Here is a 23,325-nt window from a genome sequence, read left to right on the forward strand (position 1 = left end):
ATCACACTCAAATTAAAGATTATTCATAGCCAGAGTTGCATTTGGGAATGTGCATAAGAATGAATGCTATATGCATTATGTATTGGGCACATTACATCAGTGTAAAAATGGGATCACACTGCCCTTGTCCAGAATAAGGCAAGAGGTAAGACCTCCCGCATAGATTTGGGTTTGCATTGCATAATGACACAAGATAAACATCAAAAGCCCAAAAGAACTGTCAACAAAACATTAAAACATGTTGCTCACATGGAGCAAGAAGACCTGACGGACAAGCTCATGGCCCCAGCAATGAAAGAAGAAGAATATCTCTTTCCAAGAGGAAGATCCACACCAAGAAGAAAATCTAAAGGAAGCATTGAAGGAAGACATGGACACAAGAAGAGAAGCTGCCACAACAAGAAGACTGAAAGAAGAGACGGACGCATGGAGAGAAGCTGCCACGACAAGAAGACTGAAGACAAGAGAAGATGTGAGGCTCCAAGAAGTGAGGAGCCATGTGAAAATCTCAGAGAGAGAGAGAGAGAGAGAGAGAAAGAGACCCCACAACCCAATGTAACCTACCCCAACAAAGTAAAACCACCTCTGAGCCACCGATGATGTAGGCCACGTGGTAGATGTATGTGTGAGCACTTTAGTCAAGGTCGCGGCACTTGTAGTAGCCTTGGACACATAGAGAGAGAGAGTGTCAAGGACTATGAGTTTAGGGACTTAAGGCACTGGTCGCGGGCTATCAAGTAAGAGAGAAACTTGGTACAGGGTCCAGGTGTGCTAAGTTCACTTGAGGGGAGGTGTGCTAGGCACTGGTCACGGACTATCAAGTAAGAGAGAAACTTGGTATAGGGTCCAGGTGTGCTAGGAGTATTCACTTGAGGGGAGGTGTTGAAATATACAAGTGAATAGGGTGTGTGCGGGAACAAGCCCTTGGCAAGAGGCTGTAAAAGAGAATCTGTAAATGTGAGAGAACCTATGAAAAGGTGAGAAGAATCTACTGGGAGAGAATAAAGGGTAGCATGAGAAGATTTAGGAAGTGTGGAGATATTCTGGGAGAGGTGGAGAGAATCAAGCAAAAGAGGTGGAGTGAATCAAGGACAAGAGGTGGAGTGAATCAAGGAGAAATCAATGGGATTTGATGCTTGGATGTAAACACTATAAATTGAGGCATTGGCCTAATGAGAATTTGCTGGTTTTTTATTATCCATGCCTACATTAAGCTATTTATTAATTACTCACTAATCACATCTTAATTCTTTGCTAATCACTTTGTTAATGATGTTGATTCTAGTATTTGATCCACCATAGCTCATCACATTGCTGTAATTTTAACACCGGTTACTCTTTTGGGTAACATTTCTTACGAGTTCTTATATATTACGTGTTCGCTTTGGTTTTCATTTACAAAGATTCTCATGATTGGGTTATGTTTCTTGTTCCTTTAAAAGCTTGTTCAGGGCAATATGCTATGCTGATTGATGTAAAAGAAAAAAAAACATGGAGATAAGGTTGGGGATGCACAAGAAAATCAAAGCAATGCTGTAGGGCTTATCTTTAAAGGCAATTGAGGTGCATAGCTATGGAGATAGGTGTCATTAGGAATTTTTTGGACCCAAAGAGAGCCTCTTGGATTAACTTTTGATTAGGAATGGACTAATAGGAAGAGGGCTGGGTGCACATTTTTGACTTCTTTGACCATGGGGGCCTAGGCTTTGGTTTGCTAATGGGGCCTAATTACTACTCTTGTCCCCCTACCTCCTGGGCCCAAAATTAGAGGTGCCCCCACCTAGAATCGCACAGATTAAAAATCCTAAAAATTGAAAATTTTTAATTTTTTCTCGAAAGTGTGTTTTCCCTCTCAAACTTCCACACCCAACATACTCTAGGTTTGGAAAGCTCATTTTGAACCTCTTTCTTCCTCTTCTAAGCTGTCCATTACTGTAGAAACTCCATACCTCTCAAGCTCTCCCTCCTTGTCAAGCTCCCTCTCCCTCTTTCTTCCTTTTCTAAGCTCTCCATTGCTGCAGAAACTCCATCCCTCTCAAGCTCTCCCTCCTTCTCAAGCTCCCTCCCTCTCTCTCTCTCTCTCTCTCTCTCTCTCTCTCTCTCTCTCTCTCTCTCTCTCTCAAGCTCCCTCCCTCTCCATTGCTACAGAAACTCTATCCCTCTTTAGTTTACTCTAGGTTCAGGAAGCCTATTCTCAAACTCTAACCCTCTTTTAAGCTTTCCATTACTGCACTGAAAACCCTGAACTTTCTCTCCTCTCCACTCCTCTGTTGTAAAACAAGCTTTTATTTTCCCTTCTTCTCTTTTCTTGCCACCATGGTCTCTTCCAGTAATGTGAGAAGACCTAGGGAGAAGGTGGAAGAGCTTGTGCTGCATAACACAAGAGATGAGAATGGAGTTTGGGCTCCAACAAGATTCAGGGTTGGGGCTTGGGTCTACATGCATCCAAGCTCTAAGGGACCACATCGAGTGCGTCAACTGGAGAATATGCTACATCATTGGAAGGGGCAGCTACAAGGCTTCAAGCATACTAAGAAGGAAGGACTGGTTGCCATAGTGCAACATGTGTATACCCTTGGGAGACCTGTACATTCAAGGCCAATGACCAAGGTTTCCTTTAAATTGTCAGTGTAACATAAACACAGCTTTAACAACATGCTAATATTGAATTTTTGGTTTCAAATTTTCTTATGATCCTCCATTTTCTTATGTCTCTCTACAGATATTTTCCCCTCTAATTATGTTGAGGAACAACCACTCCAAAGCCTCACTAGAGTTTTCTATGCTATGCATGCATCCATTGGAGAGGCAATGTTTGTATCTCAAGTGATCTTGTACAGAACAATATCTTTTTTCGCTTCATCGACATCTGCATCCCCGCAGGAGCTTACTGTACCTTCAATAAGTAGGAGGTGAAGAGGTCGGGGAAGGCCAATTTAGGAACTAGGTTCCTCTCGTGGCTCACCACTTTTGCGTTCCTCATCAGCGAATGAGGATTCGGATGAGGAAGTAGAGATGCCTACATTGCAGTTGGCAAGGTATTTGAGGGATGACAAGGAAGTGAAGGTAGTAGGAACGAGTGCTGGTGTGGAAGAGCAGCTTGCATCAAAGCACTTTCTAGAGAGTGCACAATCTGCAGCTAAACAGCCCACTGTAGTAGAAGATGCGGGGCCATCTTCCCCACACGAGGAGAGCAAGGTGTTGCCAGAGCTTGAGATCAATCTCTTGAGCACCATTGTGGTGGAAGGTGAAGAATACTTATTTCTTCATGACCTTGAAAAGGCAGCTAGCTTGAGAATGGATGAGTGCTTGGGCATTATATGCACGCGATATGAGGTGGACCTTGATACGTCCAACCTCGGTCCTCACCTAGATAGTTTTATATTACTCCTTGGAGAATCTATCGCAGAGACAGTTGCTTTGGTCAAGGAAACTGTGGTTGAGACCACGAAGCAAGCCCTAGTTCCAGAGGAGAAATTCACAACCTTACAAGACAAGCTAGAGGCTGAAAAGGATACCCTTGCTGCTGGAGTGATGGAGGAGACCAAAGCACCTAAAAAGGATGAGGCTAAGTCCTCGATTGACCTCTCCGCCCCCCCACCAGCACTTTGGCAAAAGAAGACATTGAGCAAGAGGTAATAATCGACCTTTTACAACTTAGAAACATTTGTAATTATGTATAGGAAAATATTTTGATTTTTCATTTAATTGCAGAGGGTGGTTGAAATTGACGCATTTGCTAGGAGAGGCGGCAACAGTACAGACCAGGCGAAGGTCCATGGACATGATGCTGCGTTGGTGCACTATCTTGGTCGGCTTCCTATGGATGGCATCGCCATTACCCACAGGGACTACACCCCTCAATTTGCCTTCACTCTCTTCTTTTTCAAAGCCCTCTCTAAGGTGCTCTGTGTAGCCTCTATGGCACAGAGACCACCAAATGTATAGTTCTAATTAAAAAATCCCTTGCCTTCGATGTTTTTGGTTCTGGATTTAAGGGTAAGCTTCTTGCTCGTATAGGTAGCCAAAAGCATAGGCATAGAGGATCCTCAAGAAATAGCCCAATCGCTCCTTGAGCACACTCTGCCCAATAACAAGAGAAGGAAGCTCAATATTGTAAGAAAGCTTTTGTAAAGATGATGTATCACTTCTTAATACAATACAATTTTTGTAAACTTATTTTCATCAAGTATATCATTGTTTTTTCTAGTTTGTACCATCAATGTTTTTGTGAATGCATCAGAAATAACCCTGGGAGCCTGGGGGAGCAGTGCCAAAATAGTGCGAATTTTGAGCTTGCACCGCTGCTGTAGAGCCCAAATTCGCACTTTTTTGGCACAGCTTCCTCAGCCTGTCAGGAGCAATTCAGATGCATTGGATGATAAATAAAGTATTTTTACACATGATTAAAGGTATTTTTATCTTATAAATTACTGTTTTTCATAATCAATGTACTCAACTTCATTATAAATGCATCAGAAATGATTTTGAGTGGCTGGGAGAGTAGTGCCAAAACAGTGCAAATTTTGAGCCTGCACCGCTGCTGTAGAGCCCAAACTTTGGCACAGCTTCCTCAGCCCTTCAGGAGCAATTCTGATGCATTGCATGACAAATAATGTATTTTTACACATGATTAAAGGTATTTTTATCATGTAAAAATATTATTTTTCATAATCAATGTACTCAACTTCATTATAAATGCATTAGAAATGATTCTAAGTGGTTGGGGGAGCAGTGCCAGAACATTGCGAATTTTGAGCCTGCACTGCTCTGGAGAGCCCAAATTCATACTATTTTGACACAGCTTCCTCGACCCTCTTCAAGAGCAATTCTGATGCATTGGATGACAAATAATGTATTTTTACACATGATTAAAGGTATTTTTATCTTATAAATTACTGTTTTCGTAATCAATGTACTCTTCATTAAATGCATCAAAAATGATTCTGAGTGGCTGGCATCAGAAATGATTTTGAGTGGCTGGGAGAGCAATGCCTGAACAGTGCGAATTTTGAGCCTGCATTGCCGCTATAGAGTCCAAATTCGCATTGTTTTGGCACAGCTTCCTCAGCCCTTTAGGAGCAATTCTGATGCATTGGATGACAAATAATGTATTTTTACACATGATTAAAGGTATTTTTATCTTGTAAATTACTGTTTTTCATAATCAATGTACTCAACTTCATTATAAATGCATCAAAAATGATTCTGAGTGGCTGGAGGAGCAATGCTACCAGAATAGTGTGCGAATTTTGAGCCTGCACCGCTGTTGTAGAGCCCGAATTCGCACTATTCTGGCATAGCTTCCCCAGCCCTCCAGGAGCAATTCTGATGCATTGGATGACAAATAATGTATTTTTACACATGATTAAAGGTATTTTTATCTTATAAATTACTGTTTTTTCTAATTAATGTACTCAACTTCATTATAAATGCATTAAAAATGATCCTGAGTGGCTGGGGGAGCAGTGCCAGAACAGTGCAAATTTTGAGCCTTCACTGCCGCTGTAGAGCCTGAATTCGCACTGTTTTGGCATAGCTTTCCCAGTCCTCCAGGAGCAATTCTGATCTATTGGATGATAAACAATGTAATTTTACACATGATTAAAGTTGTTTTCATCTTATAAACTATTGTTTCTCACAATTAGTGTACTCAACTTCATTATAAATGCATCAAAAATGATCCTGAGTGGCTAGGGGAGCAGTGCCAAAACAGTGTAAATTTTGAGCCTGCATCGTCGCTGCGCAGAGCCTAAATTCGCACTGTTCTGGCATAGCTTCCCTAGTCCTCTAGGAGCAATTATGATGCATTGGATGATAAACACTGTATTTTTACACATGATTAAAGGTGTTTTTATCTTGTAAACTATTGTTTCTCACAATTAGTGTGCTGAACTTCATTATAAATGCATCAGAAATGATCCTAAGTGGCTAGGGGAGAAGTGCCAGAACAGTGCTAATTTTGAGCCTGCATCGACGTTGCAGAGGTCAAATTCGCACTAATCTGGCATAGCTTCCTCAGCCCTCCAGGAGAATTTTTGATGCCTTGGGTGACCGTAAACTGGCACATGATAGACACTCCATGTTAAACAAACATGATGACACCGAGACATTGTAAGAGAAACTTAAAATTTTAATTATCAAAAGGTTACAAATGAAAGCCAGATAGGCTTGTTACAAAGGGGGGTTTGAAACAAAAGAGTTGCTTCAAAAAGAAGGTTAACATCTAAGATCTCTAGATAGTGTCTCGCTCACCTCGAATGCGCCGAGCTAGTTGCATGTCCTTGGCAGATATGGTAATCCTCTTTGTATGTAGTACAAGGAGGTTGGTGTCTTCAAAAAGCCCAACAAGGTAAGCCTCGGAGGCTTCTTGTAATGCTTCAAGGGCAATCCCCTCCTGCACACATGGAACTCTATTCTATATCATTGGAGAATCTCCTTCACTGTGCGAGAGAAAGGGGCTCTTCTTATCAGCAACTCAGTGTTCCTCTGATAAAACTTGATTTCTTGATTTATTGTGATGCTTGCAATTGAGATTAGAGAATATGGGTTTGCCAAGCTCCACTTGTAGTCAATCGTCTGCAGTATCCTAACAAGCCAAGCTCTCCTTCACCAACAAATTGTATAAAAGATGATAAATCGCGGAAAGGAGGGTTTGCTCTTAATGGAGGGTCAATTGGATAGAGATGCCCATCAACCCAAAGATCTACATTTTTCTCCTTAGCTATCCTATGAGCTTGGACAGATTGTGCCTCAGTAGGATGGGCTGCCATACTCTTCTGGAATACGAATGTGTAAATCAATCTTCCATTTTCTAGCTTCACAAGGGGCTATACACACAGCTTGCAAAAGTAAGCAGAGAGATCCTCAGAGGGGGAGAGAGAGAGAGAGAGAGAGAGAGAGAGAGAGAGAGAGAGAGAGAGAGAGAGACTGTTAAAACTTTGTTGTTGGAGGTTTAACACAAATCCGTTTTTCTAAGTAGAAAATGATATTTTTGATATACAAATATACTAACATGGAGTTTTCCATCAATAAATTACATTTATGAGAAAAATTAAAAAATAATAGTTTTTGGAGTCCCCACAATTTCAGGATCTCATGGATGTAGTGGTTCCTGACAGTTAGTTATGTTTATGGAGTTGTGGGGACCTAACAGTTAGTTATGGATGTACTGGCTTCTGACAGGTTTCTGACGTAACCCTTGAATTACAAGCTTTTTGGAGGGAAAATTTTATTTTCATCATACATATTGGTTGGGTGGTGTTTTTTTCAACTCAAAATGTAAAAAAATAAAAAATAAAAAAAACACTTTTGCGGTCCACCTAAATAGGAGAATGTTTTGCTGATGTGAAAGGGAGATATGGTGGGAGTTAATGAGAAAGGAGATTTCAAACTAACAAGAAAGATTCGATTTGTAGAGAGTGAAGATAAAAAATTCATACATATTGGTTGGGTGGTGTTTTTTCCACCTCAAAATGTTTTAAAAAATAAAAAAAATAAAAATTTTTATTTTTGGGACCCACCTAAATACGAGAATGTTTTGCTGATGTGGAAGGGAGATATGGTGGGAGTTAATGAGAAAGGAGATTTCAAACTGACAAGAAAGATTCAATTTGTAGTAGAGAGTGAAGATAAAAAATCCAAAAAGTAAGAGAGAAAGTATGAGAAAAGTCAAAAAGTAAGAGAGAGAGAGTATGAGAATATTCCCTTTAAAAAGTGAAACTACGGGGGTATGGCTGATGTGGCAAGACAAAAAATAGGGGTCATCATAGCCTTTGTCTGCCTTAAGCCTAGCTTTCTAAGCTCTAATCCCTTAAAATTAGGAATCCTTAGGAGGCCCTTTTTGGGTCCAAAAAATTCCTAATAGTAGAGAGCAAGACGTGGCATGCACACTGGCAAACAAGCAATGAGCAGGGGCTGGCATGTCCACACCAGGCAGTCACAAGGGTGAGAAGGCGGATTAGGCTGGGTCCATGAGAGCCACAAGAGCCAGTCATAAGGGTGAGAAGACGAACTAGATTGGGCGCACGACAAGGTGGACTGGGATGGGCGCACGACAACCACAACAACCAGTCGTCTCGCAACAAGGGTGAGAAGGTGGACTAGTCTAGGTGCACAGAAGCCAGAATAGCCAATCTCAAGGGTGAGGGAGTCAGCATGGCAAAGAATAAGCATGCTAGTTGCTCTCATCTTACACAACATTATAAGGCAGGGCTTGCGAAAGAAGCACTACAAACATTGAATGGAAGGTGACACATGGTTGTGTGCTGGGTGCTACAAACAACGAGGGAAGGTGAGCTTGGCTGTGTGCTGGGTGCTAAAGTACTAGCCATAATGTGGATAAGTGCCAAAGTGAATCACCAAACTAAGGCAGTAGCAACATTGGACATAAGGAGAAGGAGAAATCCTTGGCTATGAGGAGGAGGCAAAAACACAAGGCTCATGAAGGTGGGAAGGCAAACGGGGAGGCCACAAGCAAGACAAAGAGATAAAAGGGCAAAAAGCTTGCGTGTATTTTATGAGAAACAATGGGGTTTCTAGCTTGTGATCAAGTGAGACTCTACGGTGCTTCGTCCCAACAAAAGAGCCCTTATATTTTTGGTTAGTCTGACTAGTTAGTCTGACGTGAAAGCCTTTTGCCTTCGTGTAGGAGATAGAAAGAGAGCGGTGGTTCTTGCTTCCATGAAAGCTCAATGAAGATGATGTTGCCTCTTTACTAAAAACCATCGTGACACCAAGCCTGTCTAGAAGGAAGATGGATTTTGGCAACTTGTGATTCGTGGGTTTTCTTGGGGATTTCAACTTCTCCTCATTTTTTTGTGTCAATCAAGAGCACACTGATCATATCATTAAATTTCTCTTTGCTAAAAAGCATCATGACACCAAGCCTGTCTAGAAGGAAGATGGATTTTGGCAACCTATGGTTCATGGGTTTTCTTGGGGATTTCAACTTCTCCTCATTTTTTTGTGTGAATCAAGAGCTCACCGAGCATATCATCAAAGTTCCTTCCATACAAGAGGAACATTAATGTGGTATCTATGTGAGAGAAAGCAAATGAAGCACACAGCCAGTAGAGTGCAAGCTAGAAAGCAATGTAGGCAAGAAGGATTGGCAATCGATGGATGTGTGTGTTGAAAAGTCCAAGCGCTACAATCACAAATCCTAGATGTAGGTCGATTAGAGCTCGTGCTTTTTGGTGTGCTGACACGGATGCATAAACGCAAGCAGGTACTCTCTCTCTCTCTCTCTCTCTCTCACACACACACACACACACATACACACACACACACACACATCATCATCATCAAAACCAACTGCACTGCATTCCCTGAAGCATGAAAAACAAGATTGTTTTTTTTTAATTCTTTTACCGTGTTTTGTGTGAGTGCTTGGGTAGGATACTTCATGTAGTGTAGAGCATATTTGAAAAGCTCAAATGAACATGAATTTGAAAGCATACTTGAAGCAATGTTAGAGTGGCATCCGCAATCGATGAGCTTGAAGCATGTTCTTATGTTCGATAAGGATTCAAAAGTACCTCGCAAATTAGAAAATTACAAATTCATTACCACATTTGAAAATGAGTTTTGTATCATGAATCAATACGTAGGACTAATGGCTGCTTTCAACATTGAAGGTGTTTTGGTCCACTTTCGATATCGAAAGTGCTACTTGTTGGGAAATGGGGGAAGGGCACATTCTCCTATGTTTATTAAATTTCGGGGAGGACTGTGCCAACTCCCTGCCATACTTTATGTCTGGTTTTTTTTTATAACTTCACTCATGTAAACGAGCACGAACATCCTATGACTAAATGAATGACGTGTAACTCAGATTCAAATGTGGTAATGGATTTGGAATTATCTAGCTTGCGATGTACTCTGAGATCTTTGTCAATGTCCATCGATTCCTCATGTCGAATATAATCATAGGGGCTTGATGTTCATGCTCATTCGAGCTTAATAAGTTGTTCATATAAACTTGAGAAAGACTCGCATACAAAAAAGACGTGCTACATAAATGGTATGGGTTGCAATGTCCATCTATATTCAACCGCTTCAAGATGTTTATACATGAACATAAGGACACGTTATTTCAAAGTACGTTGACAATGTACATGTACAAGCAATCAAGAGGATAAGGGTACCAAGGCATTCTAGTTATTAGTATGGTATGGTCATATAAGTTTGGCATGCTCCCAAAACCTCCTATCTGCTTTTCTAGTGTGCCAATGTGAAGCCACAAGGTGAATGCAAAGTCTGAATTGAGTCTAATTTCCAACCGACTGGATATTATTATTATTTAGAATGACATCATAGGAGGGCGGCACGCGCGATGTACCGGCAAGGGTGAAGCGGTCAAGCCGGGGGTGCAGAGCTGTTGGCCGGCGGTGACACAGACAGCCGGCGGCGGGCGACCCGGTTGTGGGGAAGTGCGGGATCTCGTGGCCGTTATTCAAGCCGGAGTGGGCCAGGAGTCTCGGCAGAGGGCCGGTCCTGCACCGGCTGCAGCAGGTGATGCGGGTGTCTACATGCACAATATACAGCTGAACATATGAAACAATCTCTCATTATTTAGGCTTTCTACTAGCCGCCGCTCTTCACTCTCCGCTTAGGTCACACTGTAACTGAGCTTTTTCTTGAAGATTTTACAGCACAGCTTCCTTCCTTTTTTAAGTTCTGAATACCAATTAATAGCTGCTGCTTTCTTTGATGATTAGCAAGCATAATTACAGCTGTAACCTGTTCATAACGTTTGATTTCATGGCCTAAACCATCTTCTTTGCTGGTAGAATCTTTCCTAATTGCTTTGTTAATCTCGTTATAGTCCCATCCTTCATTTAATCTTTCAGTTTCTTCAGTGTTAATTAGAAGCTATGTTCAGTCTCTGCCTTGGCTTATCACAAGACCATGGAAGCAGCTTATAAATGTGAGTGAAAGTTTTGTCAAACTTTATCTTTCACAAGCTTAGGTTAACTAGTGCTCAGCAATGGCATGGACTATGGAAGCCTACGATTCTGCACACTATGCAAACATGATGCTGATGAGAGATGAACTAAGTAGCACTAAGGGGTCTCGTCCAACAATGCTGAACAATGGAGGGCATCAGGAGCTTACGTCGTTTCCATTTACAGGTTGGGCTCTACTCTAATAATCAAGTAGAGAATCCTAATATCGTTGTGTGTAGAAGTATAGATGAAGTGGAGTTCAAGATACATTGTATTTATTTTTTTTCCATGAGGTCTTATTTTATTGCTAGTCATATTACACCGGAATTTCATCCGGTTACACATTCTATACACCTGAGGACTACAAGGGATACCACCCTTTTCAAATATTAGCCATTTTGTAGGCAGTGGACAAGTCGTCGAACGAACCCCACAAGTTAGTCCCTCGGCTGATTGGAGTGCACACCCTCCATACCTTTGGTAGAATTGGGTGTCGCAAGTTGAGTCACGATCTTTGATGTCCATGATGGTAATCACCGTCCCTAATCTAGAGTGAGAGCTTGAAGGGCAAGCATTGCACATTGTTGTTGCTGTGTAGAATTGCCGAAGAGGAAGATGGAAATAAGCAAAGATGAAACTAAGTGCCATAATGATCAAACGATGATGGTCTAAGGTGTGTGGATGGCTACCTACTGCTTACCTACATGCGAACACATCCTTATTATAAGATGTTCCCAAGAAGATTGAACCCCAAGACCTTGTCCAAAGTCTTATCCACTAGGCTACTGCCTTGGGGACGATGCATTGTAGTTTCAAAGTTGAAAAAGACAATAATATTTTACAACAATTGCCATACATAATCCGTCAGTGATTAATGTGATATAATGTCCTTTGCTAAGTATTTTATTGTTGAACTTCTGTTGTAGGCATGGGCCAAGTTAAACGTCTTTCAACAAAAAAGTGTAGGAGTAAATTAGTAGTACAAGGAAGACTCACTAGAGGGTGAATGAATAAAATTCTCCTTTTTTTTAAAAAGGCAAATTATCTCTAAGTATTAGGATGCAATGGCAGTTAAGAGTATGAGCATCTAATGTAAGTAAGGTATCTCTGTTCAACAGCACCTTAATTTCACTATAATAAATGGTTGAAATCAAGCATGGTTAAGGCTTAAATTTGGTAGTTATTTGCAGGTTTAGAGGATGGCAATGCGAGCAACACAGCGTCGAGAAGAGTACCCTTTTGGCCATTTTCGGATGAGGCTATAATTGGAGATGAGGTGAGCATCAACGAGCAATCAGATATAAGTAGGATGATGATGGGGAGACGTCCGAAGGAGAGAAGAGTATCCTTTTGGCCATTTTCGGATGAGGCTATAATTGGAGATGAGGTGAGCATCAACGAGCAATCAGATATAAGTAGGATGATGATGGGGAGACGTCCGAAGGAGAGATTCAGGCTAACGCTAGAGCAAGTGAAGTCCTTGGAGGTGAGTTTTGCGGTGGACAATAAGCTGGAACCGGAGAGAAAGCAGCAGCTGGCTGAGAAGCTTGGCCTGCAGCCCCGCCAAGTTACCGTTTGGTTCCAAAACAGGCGTGCAAGGTGGAAAACAAAGCTCCTACAGCAAGAGTTTCGTATCCTCAAGTCTCACTACCTCTGCGTGCTCGCCGAGACAGAGAAGCTTAGGTCCGAGGTACTAATCTCAACTCTCCCAAAAAAAAAAAACACAACTTAGGCTCTTTACACACAGCAAGACGGGCATGTGGTGAGCGGGGATGGCAGTTCATTGCATCCGCTAAAAGCGGGCTAAACAAAAAGTTGGCCACCCAACCTCCCTTGTCCAAGACTACGTAGTCCTGCCCTTGCATACACTTGCATACAATCATATACATGTGTGTATATGATTGTATGCAAGTGTATATATCATATACACACGTGTGTGTATATATATATATATTTATAACATGGCGGAAAATATTAGATTGCAATATGTATCATTTTTTTCCCCTTCGAAATCATAATTTTGTTTTCTCGTTTCTTCCATAAATTTTATTATATTTTTCTCTTATCTCAGCAGCAAGATCTTTAGTATGTTTGAGTTTCCCATGTGAATAAAAAAGAACAGTCAAATTAGCTCTGTGATCTCACGGGGCCCAATCTTTTAACTATCCATATATTATAGCACGACCTAAAAAAATGCTTTGTTTGATGGAACCAGGTAGTAAGGCTAACTGCGGAGTTGGTGGATCAGGGCAGAGGAGGAGTAGCAGCAACGGAGGGAGCTTCACGTGGGCAGATAGCCATGAAAGCAGCGACACTAAGGGAGGATCAACAAGGCAACACATTGGGACAGGATTCTTCCAAAGGTGATCATCATGGTGCAGTAATTGAGATAAAATCGATTAATGGGGGCAACATGAAGCAACACAGCGTTTCTCCCACATGTTCGGACTACAGTGATGCAGGGATCAGCCCTTCATGTAGCAAAGGAGATGCAAGCTTAATTGATCAGTGTAGGATTGAGCACCCACTATATACTGAGAATTACTTCCTTGAAGGCCTTCCCACGTCCACCAACATCTTGCAATCTCACCACCTTCTAACTGATTGCTCCATGGATTGGCTTTGGGAGCTCACAACCTAAGTCACTGCACAGGCTTTGATTCGATTACTAGATGAACCAAAGAATCCCCTACATTAGTCCATGATTCATGAACAGTGTAGCCTAGTTAAATATAGTGTCTGTCAATGGTTTGTTTATTGTGCCTGCAAACTTTAGGGTTTTCTTGCCCACAGGTCTAAACTTAGTTTGTTGTCTTGCCTCTCTCAAGAGGTTTGTATATGATCCTCGAACTTCAATCTCAGATTAAGTTGTTGCATGTATTAAGTGATGCTTACAAAAATAAGTTGTCACGCATATATTTGTCTCTAACCACCATTAAACAATTATAATCTATTTCATCATATTTTAATGGATTGGAAGCTGTAATATTAATTACAGCAGGAAGGATAATTTAAACTTCAGATCCTGTGTGCCACCTCCTACTATTGTAAGAAATAAAAGGCTATTGGATGAGTTTTTTTAGCAATTGGTGGTGCTTGATTACTATTGTCATTAAGGCTTAGGGGTTGATTTGGCGTAATTACATAGCTTCGTTATTTAATGTAATAATTATAATTGATTGAGTATGCCTCCAGGCTCCAACCCGGGTTAGATTCCAACCTCGTGTTTGAGTGGCAACGTTGGAAATTGTATGTGCGTACAGGGTCACATGGAGGTTCGAATTTTATGCCAACCTGCTAGTCCTTTTATTATTAATAATGTGTACAGTTGACGACGTGAAGCGTTAGAATCCTTTTGGGCGGTGAGAAGGTAAGAAAACAAGTGGTCCACATATCGCATATCTCAACACACAAGGGACTTTATCTTCCAAATTTTGGACAAATTTGGTAAATCTCAACACACTTTTTTCTTATTCAATCGAGTAAACGTGATTTTCTATATATTGATCTAGCAAATTACATTATCTATCTAGCAAATAAGTGGTTCATATATAGAGAATGGTAATATCCATATCATCCCCAAGGTGGTAGCCTAGTGGATAAAACTTTGGACTTTTTACGGAAGGTTTTACGTTTAAATCCTCTTGGTGGGGACATCTTATACTAAGGGTGTGTTTACGTGCAAGTGGGCACGTAGGCAGTCATCCGCACACCTTAGGTCGTCATCGTTCGATCGTCATGATGCTTGCTTCTACCTTCCTCTCCGGCTATCCTGCGACGACAACAATATGCAATGCTTTTCCTTCAAGTTTACGCTCTGGATCAGGGACGGTGGTTGCCATGGACATCAAAGGTCGTGACTCAACTTGCGATGCCAAGTTCTACCAAAGCTGTGCAGGGTGTTCACTCCAATCGACCGAGCCACTAACTTGTGGGGTTCATCCCGCAGCTTGTCCACTACCTACAAAGTGGCCAATATTTGGAAGGGTGGTGCTTCCTTGTGGTACTCGGGTGTGTGTGGTTAGTATGGTGTGTGTGTGTGTAGCTGAGTGAAATTCTCATGTGCGACTAGGAATGGAATAAGACCGCATGAAAAAAAATTGGTAGTATCTATATAGGAAATCGACTTTATATCTAGTAAAGCAGTGATTTCTATGTAGGAAATATGAATATCTATATAGGAAATTAATCGAATAAGTTTTTCCTATATAGCAAATAGTATCTATATAGCATTGTGAAGTTTCTATATAGTTTAAATGATAACAACCATATAGAAAACCCACCTTATAACTAAAGTCTATATAGCAAATTAGAATATTTATATAGGAAATATAACTTTCATATAGTAAACTAGTGATCTCTATATAGCAAAAATTCTAATATATGTATAACTAGAACTCAAAGTATATATAAGTATATGGTCTTTAACTAAAGATTTCAATCTTCATAAAAGAAATAGTTGATGGCAAGATAGAGCAACATATATGAGAGAGAGAAAGAATACAAGATGTATAGAAAGCTTCTATATTACCTTCTATTTCAGCCTTTCCAAAGTTGGCTTAACCTTCACCTTCAAGTGTTGTGTTACTTGTGTTACAAAAAGTGAAACCTCCTGCCCTTTATATCAGGTTCACCAAGGGCTAGGGTTGGGCCAACCCTAGATCCCTTTTCCACCCACATGCCCGCTTTATTTGAGTGTGTTCACACCTCCATGACCTCTTTCTCTCACCCTTTATCACTTGTACATCATATATTTCAACACCCCCTCTCAATGCCACCATAGAACAATGCCAAACATGGAGCAAGGTGAGCATTGGACATACAAAAATAAAATGACCCCCTCTCAACCATAGGATAGATGACAAGGTAGGTAGCCTTTATAGATTAGGCTTTTACAAAAGTGATGAGTTATAGAGAAATGTGGTTCACTCCCAATTCTAGGAAGCATGCGTCACTTCTCAACTAGAAGAGTTTCTTATCATGTGAGGAACTTGTTGCATTTTTTTTCAGAAAAAAAATGTGATACATTGCACTGCTCGTTTTGATGGTGCTTATGTTGCTGCGCTGAGGTGCTGCTTGTTGATCAAGGGTTGCCACACGGTTTCTTCATACCAAGGTGTTTCTTAAGCAGCACCAGCTACCACCATTCACAAGGGAGGTGCGACGGCGGCGAACAGACGGCAGGATCGACGAACGTCGATGGAACCTAGCGAGTGGATAGTACGGCGATACATAATACAGCTTGAGATGAAAAACATAGGGAATAATGACTTGCTGTGTTTTATGATGTTGCGCCTTTAGATGATGATGTTTCTTGTTGATTTAGGGTAAGGGGTCATACTCAGCAACCCTCAACTGATTACAAAGAAGCTCCCATGCATCCTAAACATCTTCAAAGAAGATTGATGAATGAAAGAATTTGATGTAATTTCTTGACGAAAAAAAACCAAAAAAATTTACCGATCTTTTTTCTCTTCTTCTTCTTCTTCTTCTTCTTGATGATGAGAATCGTCTTCTACTTCTTCTTCTTCCAAGCTACAAGAGCTCGTTGATGATGATGGAATCTCCTCCTTGATGAAGCTCTTTTGTTGCTTTCATTCTCGATGCCTTTTAACTTCTCACCTTCTTCTACCACCATCCTTCTTAATGAGGATACGAATGGCTTATGATAGTGAGAGAGAAAGAAGGGAATTGAAGGGGAACTTAGTCTTTGCAAGGCTCTGATCAATACCATGTCAAAATAATTGGGAGTATGCACAACGGAAGCAATAGTTGATGGCAAGATAGAGCAACATATATGAGAGAGAGAAAGAACACAAGATATATAGAAAGCTTCTATATTACCTTCTATTTGAGCCACTCTAAAGTTGGCTTAACCTTCACCTTCAAGTGTTGTGTTACTTGTGTTATAAAAAGTGAAACCTCCTGCCCTTTATATAGGGTTCACCAAGGGCTATGGTTGGGCCAATCCTAGATCCCTTTTCCACCCACATGCCCACTTTATTTGAGTGTGTTCACATCTGTAGGACCTCTTTCTCTCACCCTTTATCACTTGTACATCATATATTTCAACACCCCCTCTCAATGCCACCATGGGACAATGCCAAACATGGAGCAAGGTGAGCATTGGATATACAAGAACAAAATGACCCCCTCTCAACCATAGGATAGATGACAAGGTAGGTAGCCTTTATAGATTAGGCTTTTACAAAAGTGATGCGTTATAGAGAACTGTGGTTCACTCCCAAATCTCAACTAGAAGAGTTTCTTATCATGTGAGGAAATTTTAAAATTTCCCTCAACCTTAGTAACGTCTTTGGTACCATCTCTTTTATAGTGGTTTTATGCACCACCCTTGTTGCTCCTTCGCTTTGATGACTTACTACAAAATACAATCTTTAAGTTGGATTTAGATGTACCATTCTTCATTACATTGGCTTCATTGGTTGCATCTTCGTGCTTCTCCAATCCTTTCTCGTGGTAGACATGCTTCATGCGTACATGTCTCTTTCCAATCATGCTAGCTTCCTTAGTCCAGCTTCCACATAGACTAACACAAGGCTGCCACCCATGTTTCAATAGCTTATACATATGCTTCTCAATATGCTTCTTGCTTCCACCTTCCACTTCATCATGATGCATAAATACAGACACCAATGTGTGGACATTGATTTAGGAGAGGTCTTACCACTTGTTTATCAATACAAGGGCAGTGTCTAACTCCATTACAATACGATATATGATTTCCATGTATATGAGTTCATCAACAAATTTTAGGATCGGATTTCATGCTTGATGCGTCGAATTTTGCTTGGTTTCAAAAATTTTGCATGCCTTGCACTTCCCAAGCGAGAACGGCACTGAATAATTTCTTCCTTCGCTTGCCTCGAGCTTGTAGAAAGGAAGACTAAAACCTTTGAGTGCAGCCTTTGAGAAAAAAAGGTTGAAAGAAACCTTAGAGCGAAAAGCTTAAAGCAAACCTTGGAAAGGTTTGAAAACTTCGGAGAAGGGTTTTTTTTTCTTTTAAAAGAACCATCATGAGAAAAAAAAACAAAGGTTTATAACCTTTTAAAAAAAACCCTTTTTTTTTCTGTTGATAAAAACACGCGACTGTGCGTTGATGCGCGGCGCTGTGTGCGGGCGTTGCTGCCGGCAGATGCAGTCTCGTCGGCTGAGTTAAGGCTTGCCAAGTTGCTGCTGAAGTTGGACGGCTAGCTGCAGACAGTAGAGAGATGGCGGCGATGACGGATGGACGGACGTAGCGAAAACTTGTTGCAGAAAAAAAACGTGATACTTTGAACTGCTCGTTGATGCTACTTACGCTGCCGTGCTGAGGTGCTACTTGTCAATCAAGGGTTGCCACACAGTTTCTACATACCAAGGTGTTTCTTAAGCAGCACCTACCACCATTCACAAGGGGTAGGCGCAACGGAGGCGACGAACGGCAGAATCGACGAACGTCGACGGAACCTAGCGACGGAAACGACACTACGGCGACGCATAATACAGCGTGACATTAAAAAAACAGGGAATAACGACTTGCTGTCTTTTATGATGTTGCGCCTTTAGATGATGATGTTTCTTGTTGATTTAGGGTAAGGGATCATACTCAGCAACCCACAACCAATTACAAAGAAGCTCCCATGCATCCTCAACATCTTCGAAGAAGATTGACGAACGAAAGAATTTGACATAATTTCTTGACGGAAAAAAACCAAAAAAAAAATACCGATCTTTTTCCTCTTCTTCTTCTTCTTCTTCTTCTTGTTGATGATGAGAATCGTCTTCTTCTTCTTCTTCTTCCAAGCTGCAAGAGCTCGTTGATGATGACGGAATCTCCTCCTTGATGAAGCTCTTTTGTTGCCTTCCTTCTTGATGCCTTTTAACTTCTCGCCTTCTTCTACCACCGTCCTTCTTGATGAGGATGTGAATAGCTTATGATAGTGAGAGAGAAAGAAAAGGGGACTAAAGGAGAACTTAGCCTTTGCAAGACTCTGATGCCATGTCAAAATAATGGGGAGTATGCACAATGGAAGCAATAGTTAATAGCAAGATAGAGCAACATATATGAGAGAGAGAAAGAACACAAGATGTATAGAAAGCTTCTATATTACCTTCTATTTCAGCCACTCCAAAGTTGGCTTAACCTTTACCTTCAAGTGTTGTGTTACTTGTGTTATAAAAAGTGAAACCTCCTACCCTTTATATAGGGTTCACCAAGGGCTAGGGTTGGGCCAATCCTAGATCCCTTTTCCACCCACATGCCCACTTTATTTGAGTGTGTTCACGCCTCCATGACCTCTTTCTCTCACCCTTTATCACTTGTACATCATATATTTCAACACTCCCTCTCAATGCCACCATGGGACAATGCCAAACATGGAGAAAGGTGAGAGTTGGACATACAAGAACAAAATGACCCCCTCTCAACCATAGGATAGATGACAAGGTAGTTAGCCTTTATAGATTAGGCTTTTACAAAAGTGATGAGTTATAGAGAAATGTGGTTAACTCCCAATTCTAGGAAGCATGCTTCACTTCTCAACTAGAAGAGTTTCTTATCATGTGAGGAAATTTCAAAATTTTCCTCAACCTTAGTAACGTCTTTGGTACCATCTCTTCTTCTATAGTGGTTTCATGCACCACCCTTGTTGCTCCTTCCCTTTGATGAAACCATCTTCTTGCAAAAGACAATCTTCAAGTTGGATTTGGACGTACCATTCTTCATTACATTGGCTTCATTGGTTGCATCTTCATGCTTCCCCAATCCTTTCTCGTAGTAGACACGCTTCATGCGTACATGTCTCGTTCCAATCATGCTAGCTTCCTTAGTCCAGCTGCCAAATAGACTAACACAAGGCTACCACCCATGTTTCAATAGCTTATGCATGTGCTTCTCAATATGCTTCTTGCTTCCACCTTCCACTTCATCATGATGCATAAATATATACACCAATGTGGACATTGATTTAGGAGAGGTCTTACCACTTGTTTATCAATACAAGGGCAGTGTCTAACTCCATTACAATACGATAGACGATTTCCATGCATATGAGTTTATCAAAAAAATTTAGGATCGGATTTCATGCTTGATGCATCGAATTTTGCTTGGTTTCAAAAATTGTGCATGCCTTGCACTTCCCAAGCGAGAACGGCACTAAATAATTTCTTCCTTCACTTGCGTCAAGCTTGTAGAAAGGAAGACGAAAACCTTTGAGTGTAGCCTTTGAGAATCTAAGGTTGAAAGAAACCTTAGAGCCAAAAGTTTAAAGAAAACCTTGGAAAGGTTTGAAAACTTTGGAGAAGGGTGTTTTTTTCTTTTAAAAAAGCCTTCATGAGAAAAAACAAAAAACAAAGGTTTCTAACCTTTGAAAAAAACCCTTTTTTTTATAATGCTCCAGGGTTCGAATCAAAAAACATGTGACTATGCCTTGATGTGTTGCGCTGTGTGCGGGCGTTGCTGCTCGCGCAGATGCAGTCTCGTCGGCTGAGTTAAGGCTTGCCAAGTTGCTTGGACGGTCGACTGCAGATGATAGAGCAATAGAGGGGGGCGATGGCGGTGATGAACGGATGGACAGACATAGCGACAACTTGTTGCGTTTTTTTTTTAGAAAAAAAGCATGATACGTTGAACTGCTCGTTGATGCTACTTACGCTCCGCGCTGAGGCGTTGCTTGTCGATCAAGGGTTGCCACACTGTTTCTATATACCAAGGTGTTTCTTAGGCAGTCCCTACCACCATTAACAAGGGGTAGGCGCAACGGCGACCACGGACGGTAGGATCGACGGACATTGATGGAACCTAGCGATGGAAACAGCTGTACAGCAATGCATAATACAGCGTCAAACGAAAAACACATGGAATAACGGCCGACTTGCTCTGTTTTATGATGTTGCGTCTTTAGAAGATGATGTTTCTTGTTGATTTAGGGTAAGGAGTCATACTCAGCAACCCTCAACTGATTACAAAGAAGCTCCCATGCATCCTCAACATCTTCGAAGAAGATTGATGAACAAAAGAATTTGACAAAATTTCTTGACGAAAAAAAACCAAAAAAATTTACCGATCTTTTTCCTCTTCTTCTTCTTCTTCTTCTTCTTCTTCTTCTTCTTGTTGATGATGAGAATCGTCTTCTTCTTCTTCTTCTTCCAAGCTGCAAGTGCTTCTCACCTTCTTCTACCACCGTCCTTCTTGATGAGGATGTGAATGGATTATGATAGTGAGAGAGAAAGAAAAGGGGATTGAAGGGGAGCTTAGCCTTTGCAAGGCTCTGATACCATGTCAAAATAATGGGGAGTATGCACAATGAAAGAAGCAATAGTTCATGGCAAGATAGAGCAACATATATGAGAGAGAGAAAGAACACAAGATGTATCGAAAGCTTCTATATTCCCTTCTATTTCAGCCACTCCAAAGTTGGCTTAACCTTCACCTTCAAGTGTTGTGTTACTTGTGTTATAAAAAGTGAAACCTCCTGCCCTTTATATAGGGTTCACCAAGGTCTAGGGTTGGGCCAACCCTAGATCCCTTTTTCACCCACATGCCCACTTTATTTGACTATGTCTACACCTAAATGACCTCTTTCTCTCACCCTTTATCACTTGTACATCATATATTTCAACACATAAAACCTATCCAGCCGAGAGAGGTTGGGGCTAGTGCTCTGCCTATCCGATTGAGAAAAGCTTAGACTCCCAAGGATGTACCCAAAATCTGGAAGATGCCAAGGGTCCTGTCTCCTAAGAATTAGTATCATCTCCTCCCATACAGAGAGTACTCCACCCCTGAGAAAGTGGCCATGCCACCTTTAAGCCTATCCTCTACTGTCTCTATCATATTGAAGTCATCGCCCATGCACCAAAAATGAGCCTGGGGAAGAGCCTGTCAGTGCTCCAAAAGATAGTTCTACATGCACCGCATTCGAGGCATAAATGCTGAGGAAGCCAACGCTATCCTCTCCAATCATAATGGTAACCCACTAAGCACGCCCTGGAACTATGACTCCTGATTATGTCATAGACGGTAGAAGCTACTCCAGTGTGACAAAGAGACACACCCCTCCCTGCATTTCTAAAGGGCCAAAGGATGGAGACCAAAAAGTATGACTCTTGCTAGTAGAATCTTCCCGTGTAGTAGCGACAGGTATGCCCCTCAGTAAGATGGTGCTCATGAAGGAAAAGAATGTCGATAGATCCCCCCACCATAGCTCGATGCAGCTCTCCTCTAAGGATGCCTCATCTCTAAAAGCACTGAGGCCCCCCTAAGCCTTGAATGTTCCATGAGACAATCCTCATATCAATCTTTATGTGAGGTGGAACTACTGGAACTACCCTCCACTCAAAGAGTCTTGGGCACGGGCTTAGACAGGGAATAGTCACAATCTGTCCTGTGCGGAGTCGTGCCAAGTGGGCGTGGGTCTTGTCCTCCATGTATCAATGCAACTCTACCCGAGCGTGAGAGTATGCATACTCTGGTGCTACATTGATCACAATGGAGGTATCTGTAAGAAGGGGGGAGAGGTACTACGAGAGAGGTATGCATGAACACAAAAAGCAGCACCTCCAAGTTGGAGGTCGCCATCTCCCCTCCCTGGTCTCGGTGTGTTGGTCCACCAAGCTCCATCTTGGCTAAAGGCCATAGATGAGTAAGAACCTATGTGATCTGGAGATCCTGCACACGATTACGATAGTTGAACTGCATGTTCTTGTATGGTTGCGGCCACCGACTCTAGATCCCACTCTGTCTCTCGGGGGCTGCGCTCAAGGGAAAGAGAAGATCATCGTGCCATTCTCTAGCGTAGAGGGTTTGGAGTGGTGGAACACCACATATACCTGAATAGGGGCTACGGTCTCCTCGAACCTGTCTGTCCCTTCCGTCTTAGAAGACATCGGAAGAAACTATAATCCATAGGCTGCCCCAAGATCCTGGGGGGTCCACCTGGAGACTCAAGTGGGAGAGACCTCACTGGTGAGGCCGCAATAGTCATCTCCTCCGGCTCTGCGAAACGATGAATCAGGCAGCGAACGATACTCGCCGAATGTCTCCTCTCGGAGTCAGGGGCTACAGGGGGCCGATGGGAATGCTCTGGAGAGGCGGGGGGGATTGTAAGCACAGAGAAAGAGGAAGGTGAAAATGGAGCGACTACGGGAAGAGTCGGAGGCAAGGGTGGGGGAGGGGGGAGGCGGTGGGGGAGGAGGCGAGGGGGAGTGGGAGTGGGAAGGTGGAGAGACTCGAGAGGGGTGCTACTGATTTGAGAGGTATCCATTGGAGAGGGAAGAAGGCTCGACGAAGTGAGGGTGGGGTCAACCTGCCCCACTGGACACAGCACTGAAGGCCAGAGGAGAAGTCACCGAGGAATTGATCACCACCTAGGGG

The 23,325-nt window shown here is 41.9% G+C and overlaps 1 protein-coding gene across 1 annotated transcript; it reads left to right on the forward strand.

The window, feature by feature from the left end:
* The first annotated feature begins 10,718 nt into the window (after positions 1-10,718).
* On the forward strand, positions 10,719-13,873 carry LOC147639219 (uncharacterized). Its single transcript, XM_086782980.1, has 3 exons — positions 10,719-11,135; positions 12,140-12,639; positions 13,165-13,873. Exons 1-3 carry the CDS (start codon positions 10,991-10,993, stop codon positions 13,588-13,590), a joined length of 1,071 nt encoding a protein of 356 aa, XP_086639106.1. The 5' UTR covers positions 10,719-10,990; the 3' UTR covers positions 13,591-13,873.
* The last annotated feature ends 9,452 nt before the right edge of the window (positions 13,874-23,325 follow it).

This window comes from Cibotium barometz, chromosome 4 (assembly GCF_041138505.1).
Source record: "Cibotium barometz isolate CiBa-2024 chromosome 4, ASM4113850v1, whole genome shotgun sequence".
NCBI lineage: Eukaryota > Viridiplantae > Streptophyta > Polypodiopsida > Cyatheales > Cibotiaceae > Cibotium > Cibotium barometz.